Genomic DNA, 16,596 nt, shown 5'->3' with positions numbered 1-16,596 from the left:
AAGGGTATTATATTGCATGCATGGCATAGCATGGCATGGCATGGCATGTCAATGGCATCGGCCGCATGACCATCTCCCATCTCGTCTCCTCCACCGACAGAACCACCAACTGACCCTGACTGAGATACTCCACTTTTCTTTGATTGATCAAAGTTGCCTGATTGTAGTGGCTCGGCTCCCTGTTTGCCAACTAAAAGACCTTTTCATCGAGTCCTTGCCGGCGTTGGAAGTTTCGGCGACGTCAGTGTAGGCTGGCTTGTCTTACCCCTCTTGGCTTTGTTTGGGTTGTATGAAGTCAAGACAGCATAACAAAGGAAATAGTGACGGGAGTGACGAGAGAAGTAAGAAAGAGGGAAAATGGGGACGAAATGGATAAATAATGGGCGAAAACTGGCGTTGCTGCCAGGAAGGTGGCGTTTGGTCTGAGTATCTTGGTCCGTTGGAAAATCTCCTCTACGTAGTTCTCTAACAGTGAGGGTATTGTGATTCTACAACCATCATATGCACAAGACGAATACATAACATACAGCCAAGTGTCACACATCTTCCTACCTCCACACATGTCTTCCCTGCTTAATCACTCCTAAAAGCATCGGCAACACTAACCGGCACCTCTCCTACCATCTCCCTCCTCTTCAAGCCCAACCACTCCCTTCTCTCCAACAAAGTCTCCCGCCTCCTTAGGCTAAACCCCGCATCCCGCGTCCGCCAAAACTTGAACCGCTGCCACGAAGTGCCGCGCCGCAACAAGTCTCCATCAATCTTGCGATACCGCACCTCACACTGTACCCAGTCGTAGATACCCGGGAGCGAGAGGCCCAGGGTGGGAAGGGCGAGGAGCTTTCTCTGATTTTTATGGCTTTGAGGAGAAGTGGTGGAAGGGTTGCTTAGATACCGACTCTCTTCCCAGACTTCGTCATAATCTCTGAAGCTTGCAGCTTGTTCATCCTCCCATTCTTTGTAGAACCACAATAGTTCGTGTATCTGTTCTTTGGTCAGGTGTTTCTGGAGTTGTTTGGTGGTTACTGTTTCCGGGGTGGGAGTGCTGTGGTCATCCTCAGCGATACCAGCCGCGGCCCGACGCAAATGCTCGGGCGGTTGAGGCCAGTAAGATTCGTTCCCCTGAATGAATCCAGAGAGATCGGTCTCCGCGTACACGGCCGGCAGGGTGTACCGGATGCGGCCGGGGGCGTAGGCTTTCAGCATGCTGGCGAGCAGTTCCTTGTGCTTGACCTTCTGGCCGAGAAGAAGACCCTCGCGGAAGTCTTTTTGGTAGACAGCTTCGAAGGGGGCGACGCGCACGGGACAGGGCACGCGGTGACGGAGCCGGATCCAGTAGCGGCCGTCCCAGAGCTTCCATTTTGTCCAGCCTGCCCAGGCCCACTCGGAGGGTTCCTTGAGGAAACGCGAGGCTAAGGCGCTTTGGGATAATCGTAGGGTTGGGGCGGGAGTTTTGGCTTGGTAAGGGGCTCGGGAGAGCCGCCAGCGGACGGAACCATTGGGTTGGATAAGGGGGTCCAGGTGCACGCCGGAGATCATGTAGCCCTTGGGTTCGCCTTGGAGTGTTGGGATCTCCTTTTCATCGGGAAGCCTCAGCTCTGGAAAGAGTAACGCGACGGAGTAATCGAGATCCGCAAGGGTTGGGAGGTTGTGGTTGGGTGTTACCAACGAGAGCAGTCGCCGTATGACGATGGCCGCAATGGTGCGATAGTGGACAAGACGCCTCTTGCGCCAAACAGAGGACCTCCGAGACAACCTGGGGCCTCCTGGGAGTCTGAACCTAGGCATTTCGGCCTCTACTGTCCCAGCTGTCGTTGCGAGATCGTGAACATATAGTCGCTCGAGAACTCTACCGGCTTCAGCTTCCTCGGCGGCAACCCTGGCGCGGCATCGTGCCGCAAGCTGCAAGATGGCAGGCTTTTGGAGGGCGTTTGGGAGTTGGTGATGCTTGACCAAGTATCTGATGGCATTGCGGGGAGTGAAAGTTGGGTCTGCATTGGTGTGATCTTCGAACCATGGTATGCCGTTCTCCTCACACGTGGCAATGAGCCTGTCCTTGCCGAAGCCAAGCAGAGGGCGGTAGATCATGATGCCACCATCCTCGGCATCGACCTCTGGGACAGGAGGGTAGTCTCCCCATTTGCGGTGTGTGCGCTGGTACTCGTTGAAGTACTGGCTTCCATCACTCCTCATGCCATAGGCAATTTCATACTGGAGCGTTTGCGGATCGAGCTGGTCACGCAGGCTGTACTTCAGGTACTTCTTCATCCGCTTGCCCGTCGGCATCCTGGTCCAAAACGGGCTTGTGGACTCTTGGTCATCCAAGTAACCACTCTGGTAGACGTTGTGAATATCGTAGCACTCTGGAATGTCTACGGCGTTCGGGATACCCTGAAGACCACGGTAGCCGCGGCCGCTGATCATCCGCATCAGAATGGTTTCATACTGGTCATCTTCATGGTGGCCTGTGAAGAGGGAACAAATGTTGTGACGCAGGCACACGCCCGCAATGGCGGCATAGCGAAGTTTGCGGGCCAAGGGTTCAATGCTTGGGTGAGTCTTGGGGTCTACACCGGGGCCGAGTTCAGACTCCCAGTTGATGGTCTCAATGGTAGGGTCAACCATGTCGCCAATCTTGGTCTTGATGGCATGTGCCACCTTTTGTGCCTCTTCGTCGCTGCCCTCGCGCAAGCCATGGTCGACAATGACGGCGCGGACCTTGCCCAAAATGTTGTCGCCGACGCGAAACTGCTCGTTGGGGGAAACGCTGGCGTTTAGAGTTTTTTCTTGCTTAAGCCGGTGGAAGAGGAAAGCCAATGCCATGGAATCCACGCCTCCGCTTATGGCACAGCCGATATGGCGATGTCTGGGACTGAAGGCCGGAGGAAACCGGGGCCGGCATATTGAGTGGAGAGCATCTTCGAACTCGCGGGCGCTGATTGCCCGGGCGCTGCGGTGGAAGACCTGTAGCGGCGTGACCATTCCATAGCCTGTCCAAGTGTGGTGCGTTCACCTCACCTTGCGGTTGGAGGAGGAGGATGAAGGATGTGAGTGGTGAAGTGACAACGGGGAGAGGGTGGAGATGTTGAAGTGTCAGAATGCTTGACGACGCCGTGACAGTCCGTCACCAAACAGAACTGCACTAACAATTAACTGGTGATGTGGCCCAAGCTCTCGGTCATCTATGCTGATAACCCGCACGGTGACATCCACAGCGCTTGGACGCCTATCCCAGCTCAAGTTACAGTGTAGTGAGTGTCGTTGATGTACAATCATTGCAAAGATACTTCAGAAAGGAGCCACTTGAACCCCTTTTGAGTCAGCTTCAAAGTACCATTCATTAGGGAGTACACATCTCTTTGCTGTCCATCCCAGGGCATTCCCCAGCTTTTGGAAGCTTCCATTTGTCTTCCATTGAACAGAAAGCATTCGGAAGTTTATCAACCAATTACCAACTTTCAGACTTCAACGTGCCCGGCGTCGAATGTGACCAGATTTGGGTACACGACAGGTAGGTAGCATAGCATTTAGGTGGGAAAATCCCCAGCTGAAGACTTTACTATTGAGGCTTCTTTGGAATAAAAACAACAACGACTCTATCCAGAATGCCAAGACGTCTTGTCCAAAGTGCCTGTATCCCCGTCCCATTCTTTTCTAGCCGGGGAGTTGTCATCAGCCTGGGCTCGACACTCGGCGAATCGCAGGTATTTCCCAACTTACACTGTAGATACTGCCGTCTATTCTAGGTACATGTAGGTGGTACCATCCGACATTCGACTTCCATTAGATTTCCAACTCTTGCTCCCATCCCTTCCCTACAATTTCCTCAGTTCGACTTGTTGCTTTCGTTCTTCTTTTTTTTTTTTTTCTAAATTGTTCTTTTCCCTAATACCACCTCCCCCTCTTCGCGCCTTCTACAAGTGAAATCTGCCTTGCATTTATCCACCCATCACGGGGCAGTGCACACATAATCTACTAAGCCGCCCGCCCATTCAATCCACCCATAACAGCTCAACACCCCATCGCGGCAGCTGAACGACCTCGACGTCTTATACACCCTCGTTCGTCCACTCTTACTCGCGTCAAGCCATATACGTCATCTTATACCTCGACACGCAGGTACCGTCCCTTTATAGAATTTGCTACTATTGCTCGGAGCGACCTCGTCAACCAGTCAGATACCTACTCCCAGGATACGCCAAGAGAACGGAACTTCTTCACACTGGACATCGCGCGTGTGGCCGTTGAACCCCAGGAACCCGCAGCGCTCACCCGACCATCCCCGGTCCCCACTGCTCAGCTCCCATCCGTCATAGCAGACGTACAAAAACAAAACAATTGCGCATGATTGCTCGCCCGGTCCTTTAATCTACGCCATGGCCAAAAAGGCTCGCCAAAGAATAAGCTATGGTTCGTCGCTTTTCGTCTTCATTTCCGTTCGGGCGCAACACAGGGCGCATGGCTAATCACACTCGTACTTTACTGCAGTTCTCGAGCTCCCAAACTCCTCACCTGGTGGCCATCGGCTCGGCGTGAACGGTCTCGCCGTCGATCGCGACAATGCTATTCTGTGAGCATATACCCTCATCCTCGTGTCCCCACCGATTATCGATCGAATCCCGTCCATGTACTGATTCAATTGACACGACACAGCTACTCCGGCGGCCGTGACGGCACAGTATGCGCTTGGGACGTCCCTCCCGACTGCATTGCCCCGATTTCCTCCCACTCCGCCGTTGTCGATACCTCGTCCTCGCGCGCCAATGCCAGGCCCAAGCAGACGACCAGATTCCGTTCCCAAACACAAGCGCATACACACTGGATCAACGATCTCGCTTTAGCCCAACAACATTCCGCCGTGGTGTCTGCCTCATCCGATCTCCTTGTCAAAGTATGGCGACCCCACGGAAGCGACGCCACTGAACCAGCCACCATTGGCCAGCACGCCGATTACGTCAAGTGCGTTGCGACACCGTCACAGTCCACCAACTGGGTAGCCTCGGGTGGCCTCGACCGTAAAATATATCTCTGGGATTTGTCAGGCGCCGGCAAGCGACTAGAGATAGATGTCAGTGGCGAGGAGGTGCGAGAGAAGGGTAGCGTTTATGCCTTGGCCGTCAACCACTCCATCCTCGCCAGCGGTGGTCCCGAGAGCGTGGTTCGCCTATGGGATCCCAAGACGGGCAAGCGCATCACCAAATTCGTCGGTCATACCGACAACATCCGGGCCATTCTGGTCAACTCTTCGGGCGACATGGTCATGACGGCTAGTTCCGACCAGACGGTCAAGGTTTGGAGCGTCACTGCAGGCAGGTGTATGCACACTCTCACTATGCACAATGACAGCGTATGGTCTCTGTTTGCCGAAGACCCTGAACTCGGTGTCTTTTACAGCAGTGATCGGTCGGGCTTGGTGGTCAAAACCGATGTGCGAGGCACCTTGGGTGATTTGGACGATGGCCTGTCCTTGGCCGTCGCACAGGAGCATGATGGCGTGAGCAAGGTTGTCGCTTGTGGAAACTCTGTGTGGACGGCGACGTCACGGTCATCGATCAACCGTTGGCAGAGCGTCGACACAACCGCTGACATTCAGCTCCCAGGGGGGTTCCGGCCTCAGAGGGCCTCCGTTGTGTCGACGAGGAGCAGGGAAAGTACTTTCCAGTCTGGACCCCCTATGCCAACAGGGTCACCTACCCCCAAGCGGGAGATTCCGGCCAAGTCCATTTTGCGCATCTCGAACACGGCTTCTTTCCCGCTTGCTCCCAGTCGAGATGGGGCAGAATCGGTTGCAACACATACACGAAAAGGATCTGAAGTGATAACAGACCCCGCGGTAAGCGTAGTCGAGCCGATACACCATCTGCCGGAAGAAACGATTGAGGGCCAGTTTGGCCTGGTTAAGCACCGTCTTCTGAATGACAGGCGGCGGGTCCTAACAGTGGACACGGCTGGGGATGTAGTGTTGTGGGATTTGATCAAAGTGAGACCTCGTAGTTTCCCGAAGTTTGTGATTGTGAATGTGAACGTGACTTTTGCTGACTGTCTTGTCTCGATTAGTGTAAACCCATCAAGAGTTTTGGAAAGAGGCATTTGGAGGATGTAGAACCCGAGGTCAATACCCTAGAGGCCGTGGCTCCATGGTGCTCAATAGACATTAGCTCGGGCAACTTGACAGTGGTCCTAGAGCCATTCAACTGCTTTGACGCTGAGGCGTATGCCGATGAGCTCACGCTCGAGGAGCCCGTGGAGTTTCGGGAAGACCAGAGGAGTATGCTTCATCACCGACTATTGTCACGCTGGATCGTGCTAACCCTTCACAGTAAATCTTGGAAAGTGGATCCTGCGGTATCTCTTTGCAAACCTGATAGATGAAGAGATACGACGCGACGAGGCACACAGACACAAGTTGAACGAAGTATCACAACAACGGGCAGCCGTCGGAAGGGTGAATCCCGCACTATCGATAATAATCCCTCCTCCGCCGGGTGGCATTGACTCGCAGGTTACGACGCCGCGGGCAAACGGCTTCCGGTTCCCTCCTGTGACTCCAGGGTTCGCAATCGGACTCGCTACTCCAGCCTCGCCCATGGGACCAAGAGCGGACTTTGGAACGCCATTCAGTCCCCTCGACAGGTTTTCGTCGCAACTTTCGAATAGGCCATCTGCAGAACGACTCGACTACTTTTCAGACGCCATCAATGCACCAGACGCAGACGCAAACAAGACAGCACAAACTCCGGCGCCGGTTGCAGAGTCTCGAGCGTCAGAAGATAAGACCGGAAAGACGTCAACCGAGAACGGAAAAGAGAAAGACAAGGAGAAGGATAAGGACAAGGAAGTTAAGAGCCCCAGCACGCCGTTTGGAAAGAAGTTCCGGATGAACATGTCCTTTGGCGGCAAAAAGCTCGGTCGCTCAGCTTCCAATGCCGTTGCCGATAAGCCAGTCGTAGTAGACGAGAAGGCCGAGGAGTCCGAATCCTCTTCAAACCACGAGAAGGAATTCGCCGATAGCTTCCACGGTGTTATCCAGAAGATTCACAACGAGTACGAGAAGCAGCTAATCGAAAATCCCGACACGGTGGTCGAAACACGCATCTGCCCCAGCCTACCCAACGACACGCCGGTGCTTAAATTGCCCAAGGGCACCAAGGTGATCATCCAGGAGGAGACGTCAGGCGGCTCAGCCGAGCTGTATCGGGGAACCGTGGAGTCTGTGGGCGCCGACGTGGACATCATCGAGCAAAAGGGCCCCCAGTGGCTCGGCGAGGTTTTGTTGCTGAACGTCATTCCACCCAAAGACCCTGTCAAGGTGTCGTTTGTGCTGTACCCGTGGCAGGATACGTTACCGGCCCTCACGGTGGCGGACGGGAACAATCGCCTGAACGCGAATAGGATGCTAAGGGTGAAGAAGATACTGGCGTACGTGGCAGAGAGGATTGATCCGCCTGCTGACCCGGAGAATCCGGAACCAGACGCGATGAAGCCCGAGGAGTACTTGGAGCTGTACTGCAATGAACAGGTGAGATCTGAATTCCTACTGCGAAACTGGGTGGCGCTTGTGCTGACATGAACCAAAACCACCTAGCTCTTGCCAAACACCATGAGTCTCGCAACCCTTCGCGCACACGTCTGGAAGGGTGGTAATGATATTGTCCTCCATTACAAAGCCAACGGGAAGAAAGAGATTCTGTTCCCGTCGGTGCCATCTCCTAACATTACCGATGGCAGCCAACGCCAAAGTCAGGACTCCCCATCAGCCGCCGGAACAGCAGCCGGACAGGGACAAGTCGGCCAAGCTGTTGCAGCAGCAGCTTAGGATGATGAAGCTGTCAGGTTGGAGAGTTCATGGACGTCCCTGGAAGGAATTGGGTATTATTAATTCGTACCGTGACTGCCCTGTCATGATTGGACAGTGTATGACTTATATGTCTTGTTTATCTTGGAGTCGGCGTGTTTGTACATGGTGTTGTTTTTTTCTTCTTCCTCTCTATCTCTATTCATGCCTTCTCTGACTACTGTTGGTTATGAACCTGGAGACAGCGCTTGTTCGACTCTTAGCGGGTATTTTATATAGTACAGTAGGGGTTGTTGTACATAGGGGTGTAACATGACTCCTGTTACTCCCACTGGGGTATCTTGAACTCTATGTCTATGTATGCTGTTCTTCTTGCTCATCCCGTCTGTCTATTCGATGCCCAAGATTAATGACATCGAGCTGATCCCTTTTTCTTTTCTCCTAGACCGTGCAGCAACAACCGTTTTCGCTTTTCCTCAGCAACGCTTCAAACCCGAATTACCAGACCCTTCCTTAGAGCGACAACTCCCCACCACTGCTCTTCTTTCTCGTCGTCCCCTCAAAAGCATTAACAACACTCTGATAACTCCCCAGGAAAATCGCTCCTCCGATACTGATCCACATCACTCTTGGCCCAATGCCACTGAAGAACGGCCTGATGCCACTTCCCGTCTTTGTCTTCCCATCCCTCCAAATTGTTTTTATTAGGCTGACCACCCCCTCCCTCCTCTCGCTCAACATGATCCTGGTCTTGAGCACATCCAAAGGCGTCGTCAAGGCCGCCGCAAACCCGCCCGCCAAGCTTCCGTACAATGCGCTCTCGGGAGCACTAACGTCTTTATCATCTTTACCCGTGGCCGAGTCCCCAAACAGGCCCCGGCCAGTTCGTTGGCGGCGCTCGCGTCCCCATTTCTTGAGCGACTCCCACAGCGGGAACTGCAGCACCGTAAACGGCACCTCCCTCATCACCGTGATGCCCCACCCCCTGTACAGCTCCCTCCACACCCCTGTCAGGCCGATGGTCGAGCGCTGGTGGAGGATGTGCAGCAAGCTGCTCAAGCTCGACCCGCCATGTTGACCTGCTTGCGCCCGCTGCTTGATCACCTCGGTCGGCACGCGGACCGCACAAGCGGCGATCTCGCCCAGACTTGCCGCGATTCCGTGTTGCACCCCCGGGCTCAGACCCTTCCCCTGTCCTTTTGTGTCCCCCGTATGTGTTGTTGTTGTCGAACCTGTCGTAGAAAGAAACCCCTTGGTGGTCTCATAAGTAACGAAGAAAAAGGCAGCTCCCGGAGCGGAACCAATAACGCAGGAGCCGACGCCGCGGTAGATTCCCCGGAAACCGCCGCTGGCGAAAAAGCCTTGGGCCGATTGGAGACGGGTCTTGAGCGTGTCGAGCGGGAAGAGAGAGAGGTCGACGGTGGTGCCGGCGAGGGCGCCGGCTAGGAGGGCGGTTTGGAAAGGTGGTGGGGAGGATTGGGAGGCCATTTTCTTTTTCTTTTTCTTTTTCTTTTTTTGCGGTTTGTCGCGATGTTACTTGAGATTGTTTGGGATTGAGGAGGTGTCGAGTAGTCGATGAGAGTTGAAGGATTGATTGGAGGGAGGTTAAAGTCGCGAAGTGTGGTGTTTTGCTGTATTGGATGTGACTCGATTGGGAAAGTCGCGATGTTATCGGTTTCGGTTCGGTTCGGTTTTGGGAGGTGCTGATAAGGACACAATTTCGTCCACCAGACAAACCGTCGACCTGGATTCACCGCGAGAAACCAATTGAATTTGTTGAGACTTCTTCAGAGAAGTAATTGGCCTCTCGAGAAAGTCTAGGCAGGTCAACGGTGATTGTCTTGGGCAAGACGGTCGGAGCTATTTTCCCGAGATTTACTTTGCGACGGCGGCATCGGACGGCAGGAACAGGGTCGCATTTCGTGACGCACTATCGATGATGGACTTCCGGCAGGCAAAGGCGGAACGGTGGGGCCGGTCACAATGCCTTATCAATCATCAACAACACCGATAATACATTATCACGTGTCTCCCCGAGCAACGTCACGGCATCAACCACAACGTCAAATGCATTGTGAAATCACAGCAATGTGTTCTTTCTTTGACAAAACTCGTACAATTACTCCAAAATATGGTCGTACACCCCGAATATAGATATTACCGGTTGGCATGGGGTGAATTAATTACTGGCCGGAACCTGCCATCCCCCAACACCCAGAGCAATAAAACACGAATCACTACTCACGATCTCTTCTCTAAAGCAAAAGGAAAGACATGACCGTATGATCTTGGCATCAAGAGCTGAAATCTCAGCTCTTAGCATAAAGCCTCATCACCTCCGAACCCAACAACTCTCTACACCCTTTGGTCCCACCTTACTCGTCATCGTCCTCGTGGTCGTCGGCGTACTGCACCCCCATGTCCATGAAAATGGTTCTGCGCCTGGTGTCGGCGCAGGCCACCGCGGCCTCGACGGGTGACAGCATATCGCGGGCAGAGGTCCAGTGGTCTCCGCCCGGCGTATAAGAATTCTTCTTGGGGCTCTCAACCCGAGCCCTGACCATGCCTGTTTTTTCGCCTCGTTAGTTATCTTCCATTTTGCTGTACTCATATCACTTGATATGAATATTCCATTTCCCTTTCATCTTACCGCTGGCAGCTTCGGCCTCATATGGGCTCATCATCGGATGGTATCCGAACTCGGTGGTGGTGGTGACGACGGGGTTGGGCACCGGGGATGTCACAGTCTGGGCACTATGGCCGTTACCGGGCTGCGCTTGCAGTCTCGGGGGCGGGAGAGAAGAGAGATCGAAATAGCTGGGCTCGGTAGAGTGGCCAGCTTGGCGAGCCCTAGCCGAGGCGCCGGAGGAAGAAGATTGGGACGGCAAAGCAACTTTGCTTTGCTGCTGCTGCTGCTGCTTATGCTGTGGCGGTCTCGGGCGAGATCCAGTCGGGGGACCCTGGAAAGGGTGACTCGGTCTTCCATGGGGCTTGATGCCCATACATTGATCTCTGGCTGGTGTGTCCCAGTTGTGGTCTTGTTCCAAATACCAGTCAGCTCCATCCATTTCCCAAATCATTTAAGGGACGAAACTCACGAAAGCTCGGAGGCTGCTTGTACCCATATGGGTTGTTCGGGTTCAGATGACCCTTGAAAACGTCGTCTGTAGTCCGATGAGTCAGTCAGTGTCTGTCAACGACAAATCAAACGGTAAAGAAATGGTGACCTGTCTTACCTTCGAAAGGAGGTGTCTGCACAGGGGGACGACTCGAAGAGCTGGCCTGGTGTCCCTCGAATGACCGGGAAACTTGGGGCTGGGGAGGGGGTGCGGGGGGCGAAGAACGAGACAAAACAGCCTGGTTCAACGATGTTGTGGGCCTCGAACCCGATGCCGACGGGCGCCTGTTGTCCTGAACTTGCCGTTGAGCGGACTTGGGAGGAATGGGAGGAGGGGGCGGCAATGAGGGTCCCGGATGGGAAGAAACTGGCTGGCCCATATGTTGGCTGCCAGAGGGCGACCGAACATCCCTGGGAGGTTGCCTAGCAGGAGGCAGGACAAACCCTCTCGGGGGAGCCTTTTGGGGGAAGTCAGCAGGCCCCGTGCGTGACCGGCTGGGGCGGCCACTGCCGAAGCTCGGTTGGGCGAAAGGGGGGTTGGGAGGGCGGAAGGGCAGGCTCGGCATAGGCGGGAATGGCTCCTCAACAAGCGCGTCAAGGCCACGAGGCCTTTGCGGACGACTGGGCGTCCGGCTTCTCTGGCGAATTGCCAGGGCCGCGGCAGCCAACTGCCGCTCAGGGCCTCGAGCTTGGCCTTGTTGGGCGTCCGGGCGGGGGTCGCTTGTCGCCCTGCCTCGAAAAGTAGGGAAAGGTCCTCCACCTGAAGCTAGTGTCAGCTTTATCACTGGGCCTGGATGATCCTCTGATGTTGATGAAACTTTGAACTTACCGAGAATTCCATCCACGTCTTCGATCTCCTGCAAGACCGCGGCGCGCGACGGGGCGCTCATCTCTGCATGTCATGTTAGCTTCCAGGAGGATGAAGTCGGAATTGTGAAGAGCAGCGTGTGATGACGCTGAGCATCAGGCTCGATCGATCTGTCAATAATCAAGAAAGAGAATCTCGAGCCGGCTTCTATTGCTTCTGATATTCGCCCCTGCTGCAACGGGCTGTTGCTTACCTTGATTGGGTGGTGCCATTCTGGGTGGCACTCGATTTTACGTTACGGGAGGGGGAAAAAATGACAGACGGGGCAGGAAGGGTTGCGAGTTATGAAGGAGTTTGGTCCAGGTGAAAACCTAAGAGCTGGGCTTCACTGGAAAGCGAAGGAGGTGAAGGGCTGGCTCTCGACTGAGAACTGGCCGTGTGCGATTTTATTTCTTGTCGCCGGAAGAAAGACAATACTTACTTGAGAGTGTTGCACTGAGTTGAAGTGGTTGTTATTATCAAGAGGTCTGCGACTCAAAATTTGTCGGAGGAAGAAGTCTTCGTGCAGGAGTCCTAGGTATGAACGAGTGTGTGGCTCGAGGAGGAAACAAATACTGAGGGGGAAGTTACTGAGGAAGCGAAGGCGTCTAATTACTCCCAACGCGGCGCGTTTGCTCAGGTTTTTGAATCACTCCAGGCTCACTGTCCTCACAAGATGAGATGGAAAAAGGCAGGAAGGCAAGAGCTCGATTTGACAAACCTTGGACGCGTCGTGTAGTGTCTATACGTAACCTTTGGTCTAGGCTTATCTCTGGCTTAAGACTTCGGATGAGAAGGAAGAAACGCAAATTCTTTTGTTTGTTTACTAACGCAGTCTGATGACACTCGCAGGTTCATCTCATTCTGCGTCGGCTTCGTGTTGTCTGTCGTAAGGCGGCGAGTCGTCGAGGGATAAACCGAAGATGGACAGTTCAATACCGGTTACGCTCGTAAGGAAAGGCCGTAACAAAACTCCTATATGCCTTTTGTGTGGTTGGAAACATAGAAACATGGGTCTATGTGGTGTTTCTGAATGCAGGAAATGCGTCTGACTACCTGGAAGAGGTATATTGAAGACATGTTGACGCTTAGGAAGATTCACCCGAAGGTGTATTCTATTTGACGTTTTACTTGCTGGGGGCAGTTGCAACCTGAAAACTATTCTCCTGTCGACGGGAGGTACTAGTATAAGGTAAGAGGTACCTTCCTCTCTACGTGCGAAGTACTTGTCGGTGAAGGGATTAGATCCAGGTTCTCACTCAGTTAGTTTGGTCCGTCCGCCATCAACTGCCACTTCACCAACTTTTCTTCAACGCCATTGACACTCGGGGTTTCTGCCCTAACGGACGGACCCAATATCCACGCTAACCGCTCGAACCTGGGGACAAGACGTGGAAGGAATTGGCCTCGAACCTTGATTCAAAGATGGGATCCTTGGCGTGGATGTCTTGATTGCTGTATCTTCCATATTCTCACAGGAGCTGCTGACGGGCCACTTCGAAACATTGGATGATGCCTCTCAGCTTCTTGCTCCAATTGTAATATCCAGTTCAAGCATGAACCATCCCATATCAATATATTTTCCGAGGTGGTCAGGAGATTCTCGGGCAAAGTTTCAGTTATCAGATACGATCCAGTGTCTGCCCTGAGCAAGACCATACCACGCAGGGCCTGGATGCTCTTGGTGCAATTGCTGCCAATTTTCGATGCAAGCTGGGGTGATCTGTATTCATCTGCCCAGCGCTCCTACCATTGAAACTGAGCTACAAACTACAGCGGAAGTTACTACTGAAGGGCGGCATGCGCAACAACGAAACAGAGTCGTTAGAGAGCCAGCATGAGCGGCACTCGGGTCATTCTCGCAAACATCGGCGTTTACATGGGTGCTCAGGGGAGTCTCACCGGCTGCTGTGATTCGGACAGACACTTTGAGCACCAGGACATCTGACTCGAGCCATGGGCTTATGTATTATGCTCCTAAAAGAATGGTCCTGTCAGTGGTGGCTAGTAATGTTGTAAAAGTGAACTTGCCATTGCAAATAATATTTTCAGACGTACACGAGCTACTGACTCTGGGTTTCTGAGCTATGATAAACCCTGAGAAGGGAGTGCGGTTAGATCAGTTTCAAACAGCTCCTATCACTCTAGTCTCCTGAAAGAAATAGTCAAGGAATCTCACGCCAACAATCATCTCAACGGCATTACATAGTGAGGAGACAGAAAACACTTTCCAGCGTGCCATCTGGGGCGAATACCGAGTTGAGAACCTCGAGTGGCAGCTTCGTTGGTATCGGAGACATTTATGCATCATTTTGATAAGTAGCGTGAGGTGAGTGACGCTCCAACAGACAGAGTAGGGAAGATCCGTTGTGTGCCTGCGGATTTTGAAATTTCTCACGAGTATGTGCCGTTTTGACGAAGAAGGGAAAGCGTGGCTTTCGGAATTGCTTCATTCAAGTTCAGGTCACCCTGCAGACATTCTGGGTCCCGTAAGTAGTCTGTTCTTGTGGGCGATGCCTTCAACAATCGCGGAGTACTCGCCCGTCGCACTTTCCCAGTACTGCCTTTCCATCCTTCTCCTCGAGAAACAGTCTCCCACTCGTCCCTTCTGCTTTTTTGGGATCACGGTCTACGGAAGAGGAAAGTCAGATTCTGCACAGTCTGAACCAAGACACATAAAGCCGACTTGTTTTTCATGCGAGCGTCAGCGGCGAACCTTTTCATCATCCATACATTTTTTTCAGCATCAGTGCATTACCGGCTTGCTTGGGAACTCTTGTGGACCTCACCATCATTGATCAAGTACATTCATTCATTTCTCCCAATTCCCAGATCTGGCCGGAAGCTGTTCTTGGACTGGACATTGCTATTTGACTTCCACACACACTCGGTTAACACCTTCACCATCTTCACACATCATCATATACCTCCGAAAAAAACTGCATAAATTCGAGAAAGATGCCGCCAGTTGACTCTCAAATCTTCCCGAATCCACCAACTGATGACCCTTCCTATCAACCGCCGTCACCAATCCAAGCTCAAGTACGGCATCGAGCAAGTGTGTTGGGTATAATGCCCTCATCAGCATCGAACCCGGCAGGGCACCAGCATCCTCAGCCTAGTGGTCTCCTTGATGGTCGTGAGATGGGAATTTTTGACGATGCCGAAATGCAGCATGGAATGGTTCGAAATCACGTTGGCAGAAGAAGATCAGAGCCTGGCCCTGGCCGCCATCCCCACGCCCGCTCCCGCTTCCGCCCCCGCTCAGCGCCTATAACCATCCGAGAACATGGCTTTCCTTCAGGCGAGCGCATGTCATACTTTTCCAGACGCAACAGAAGTCTCTGGACCGGTCTGTCCAGCCGGAGTCCATCGCCATCGCCATCTCCATCGCCTCCGCCGCTACCGCCTCGGACATCGACACCGCCGGGGGCTCCCACAAGAAGACCGACCCTGACACAGACACAGATGCCGGGACAGTCGCAAAGACGGATAGAGGGGCTATCTGAGAATATACAACTTCTCGAAAACATCACCCCACAGGAACGCTGGCTCGAGACGACGTGGAAAAAACACAAAAAGACTCGCAACTGTTCGAAAGCTGATTATGATTTTTTGATGGAGCAAATTGAACCGCTTACCCAACTGGGTGAAGAACAGGAAAAGCTGGAGTCTGCTATGCAGAACATGTCGACATCGGTAAAGACGCAAGGGCTGAGGATTTGGTTCCGCATGTGGGTGGCGTGGGTGCCCAGGACAACGGCTACATCGAATGATGAGGGTTCAGAGGACAAGCTGGACGAGATAAGTAGAGAGGTTGTGGAGTGGGATAAGGCGTGCCTGAGATGGGAGAGGCAGGAGTTCCTTAAATGGAAAAAGCAGACTTGTGGGGTTGAAGATGTCGGTGCCATTGTTGACCGGAACTTGGAAGAAGAAGAGATCAGATGCCTGCTTGAAAAACAGGTGCAATGGGCGTATGAGTTGGATAATTTGGATATTTCAAGCCAGGTGGCGTGGGAAATGCAGTTGAGCCACGGTATCAGGTCGGCTTTTCTACGTCGAAATGATGACGGTCGTCATGGTCAGGACCTTATCAGGAAACCGGGCAATTTTGTTGTGCCGGCGTTCAATGCAAGGGACCTCTTGGAGTTGCCCGAGCTGTGGGTTCAGTTGGCTCCTGGTGAAGCTGGGCCAAGGAATGGGGATACGCCGATGGGAAAAGGGGGAATATTTGTTACTAATCACCCACCTTTCTTGCCGACCTGCATTGTCTTTGACGGTCTGAGGTTATATCGGACAGGGAAACTCTATGCTGGATACATCGAGTACCGCACCCGCGACTTGGAAAATGAGAGCGCGTCGAGGGTTCGTCTAATACTCTGTGTCCACCGACATCCTCACAAGCTTGGACCGGGTAATGGGAACAAAAATGGGGAGCGTTAAATTCTATCAGTGGTTGAGTTCTTAGTGATTGCGGCCTCAGAGAATACTCAGAGACCCGGATTGAGCCAGACGAGGGGTAGCTGATGTTACGAATAAGCGAGGTTTGGTCTGTTCTGCTTCGAAGGGGCATTTGTACCTCAGTATATGTATACGCAGCGTAGAATATCTTGTATTAGCTGCAGATCAAATGTTGGTTTGTTTGTTAACTTGGTATCTACTCCTTGTACACCGGACGTGATTGCTTCCGAATGTCCCAAAGCTTTCAAGGGGTAAATGCATGGCTAGGTACGGGTTCGAAAGGCACCATCGAGATCCAATATGGTGTATTTTGTTAGGAGAAAAAAGAAGACAAAACAAGAAAGAAAAAAGCACCCTCGCAGCATGGAGACATCT

At 52.9% G+C, this 16,596-nt stretch overlaps 5 protein-coding genes across 5 annotated transcripts; 2 read left to right on the top strand and 3 right to left on the bottom strand.

The window, feature by feature from the left end:
- Positions 1-436: 436 nt before the first annotated feature.
- Positions 437-3,031, bottom strand: NEUTE1DRAFT_83569 (uncharacterized protein; the record flags this gene model as incomplete). The annotated part of the gene is made up of 1 exon (XM_009853687.1): positions 437-3,031. One exon carries the CDS (start codon positions 2,980-2,982, stop codon positions 574-576), a length of 2,409 nt encoding a protein of 802 aa, XP_009851989.1.
- A 1,345-nt stretch (positions 3,032-4,376) lies between these two features.
- NEUTE1DRAFT_122933 (uncharacterized protein) lies at positions 4,377-8,152 on the top strand (the record flags this gene model as incomplete). The annotated part of the gene is made up of 6 exons (XM_009853686.1): positions 4,377-4,410; positions 4,489-4,570; positions 4,654-6,025; positions 6,097-6,268; positions 6,321-7,519; positions 7,586-8,152. The coding sequence occupies 6 exons, from the start codon at positions 4,377-4,379 to the stop codon at positions 7,814-7,816; spliced, it is 3,090 nt and encodes a 1,029-aa protein (XP_009851988.1).
- A 135-nt stretch (positions 8,153-8,287) lies between these two features.
- NEUTE1DRAFT_130360 (uncharacterized protein) lies at positions 8,288-9,318 on the bottom strand (the record flags this gene model as incomplete). Its single annotated transcript, XM_009853685.1, has 1 exon — positions 8,288-9,318. One exon carries the CDS (start codon positions 9,281-9,283, stop codon positions 8,309-8,311), a length of 975 nt encoding a protein of 324 aa, XP_009851987.1.
- Positions 9,319-10,170: 852 nt separating this feature from the next.
- On the bottom strand, positions 10,171-11,993 carry NEUTE1DRAFT_101659 (uncharacterized protein; the record flags this gene model as incomplete). Its single annotated transcript, XM_009853684.1, has 6 exons — positions 10,171-10,361; positions 10,446-10,811; positions 10,894-10,959; positions 11,032-11,673; positions 11,743-11,805; positions 11,975-11,993. The coding sequence occupies 6 exons, from the start codon at positions 11,991-11,993 to the stop codon at positions 10,171-10,173; spliced, it is 1,347 nt and encodes a 448-aa protein (XP_009851986.1).
- Positions 11,994-14,718: 2,725 nt separating this feature from the next.
- Positions 14,719-16,203, top strand: NEUTE1DRAFT_110901 (uncharacterized protein; the record flags this gene model as incomplete). Its single annotated transcript, XM_009853683.1, has 1 exon — positions 14,719-16,203. The coding sequence occupies one exon, from the start codon at positions 14,719-14,721 to the stop codon at positions 16,201-16,203; it is 1,485 nt and encodes a 494-aa protein (XP_009851985.1).
- Positions 16,204-16,596: the final 393 nt, after the last annotated feature.

Source organism: Neurospora tetrasperma (genome assembly GCF_000213175.1).
Source record: "Neurospora tetrasperma FGSC 2508 unplaced genomic scaffold NEUTE1scaffold_4, whole genome shotgun sequence".
Lineage (NCBI taxonomy): Eukaryota > Fungi > Ascomycota > Sordariomycetes > Sordariales > Sordariaceae > Neurospora > Neurospora tetrasperma.
Note: the sequence above shows the minus strand (reverse complement) of the source record. Positions and strands in the feature narration are given on the sequence as shown.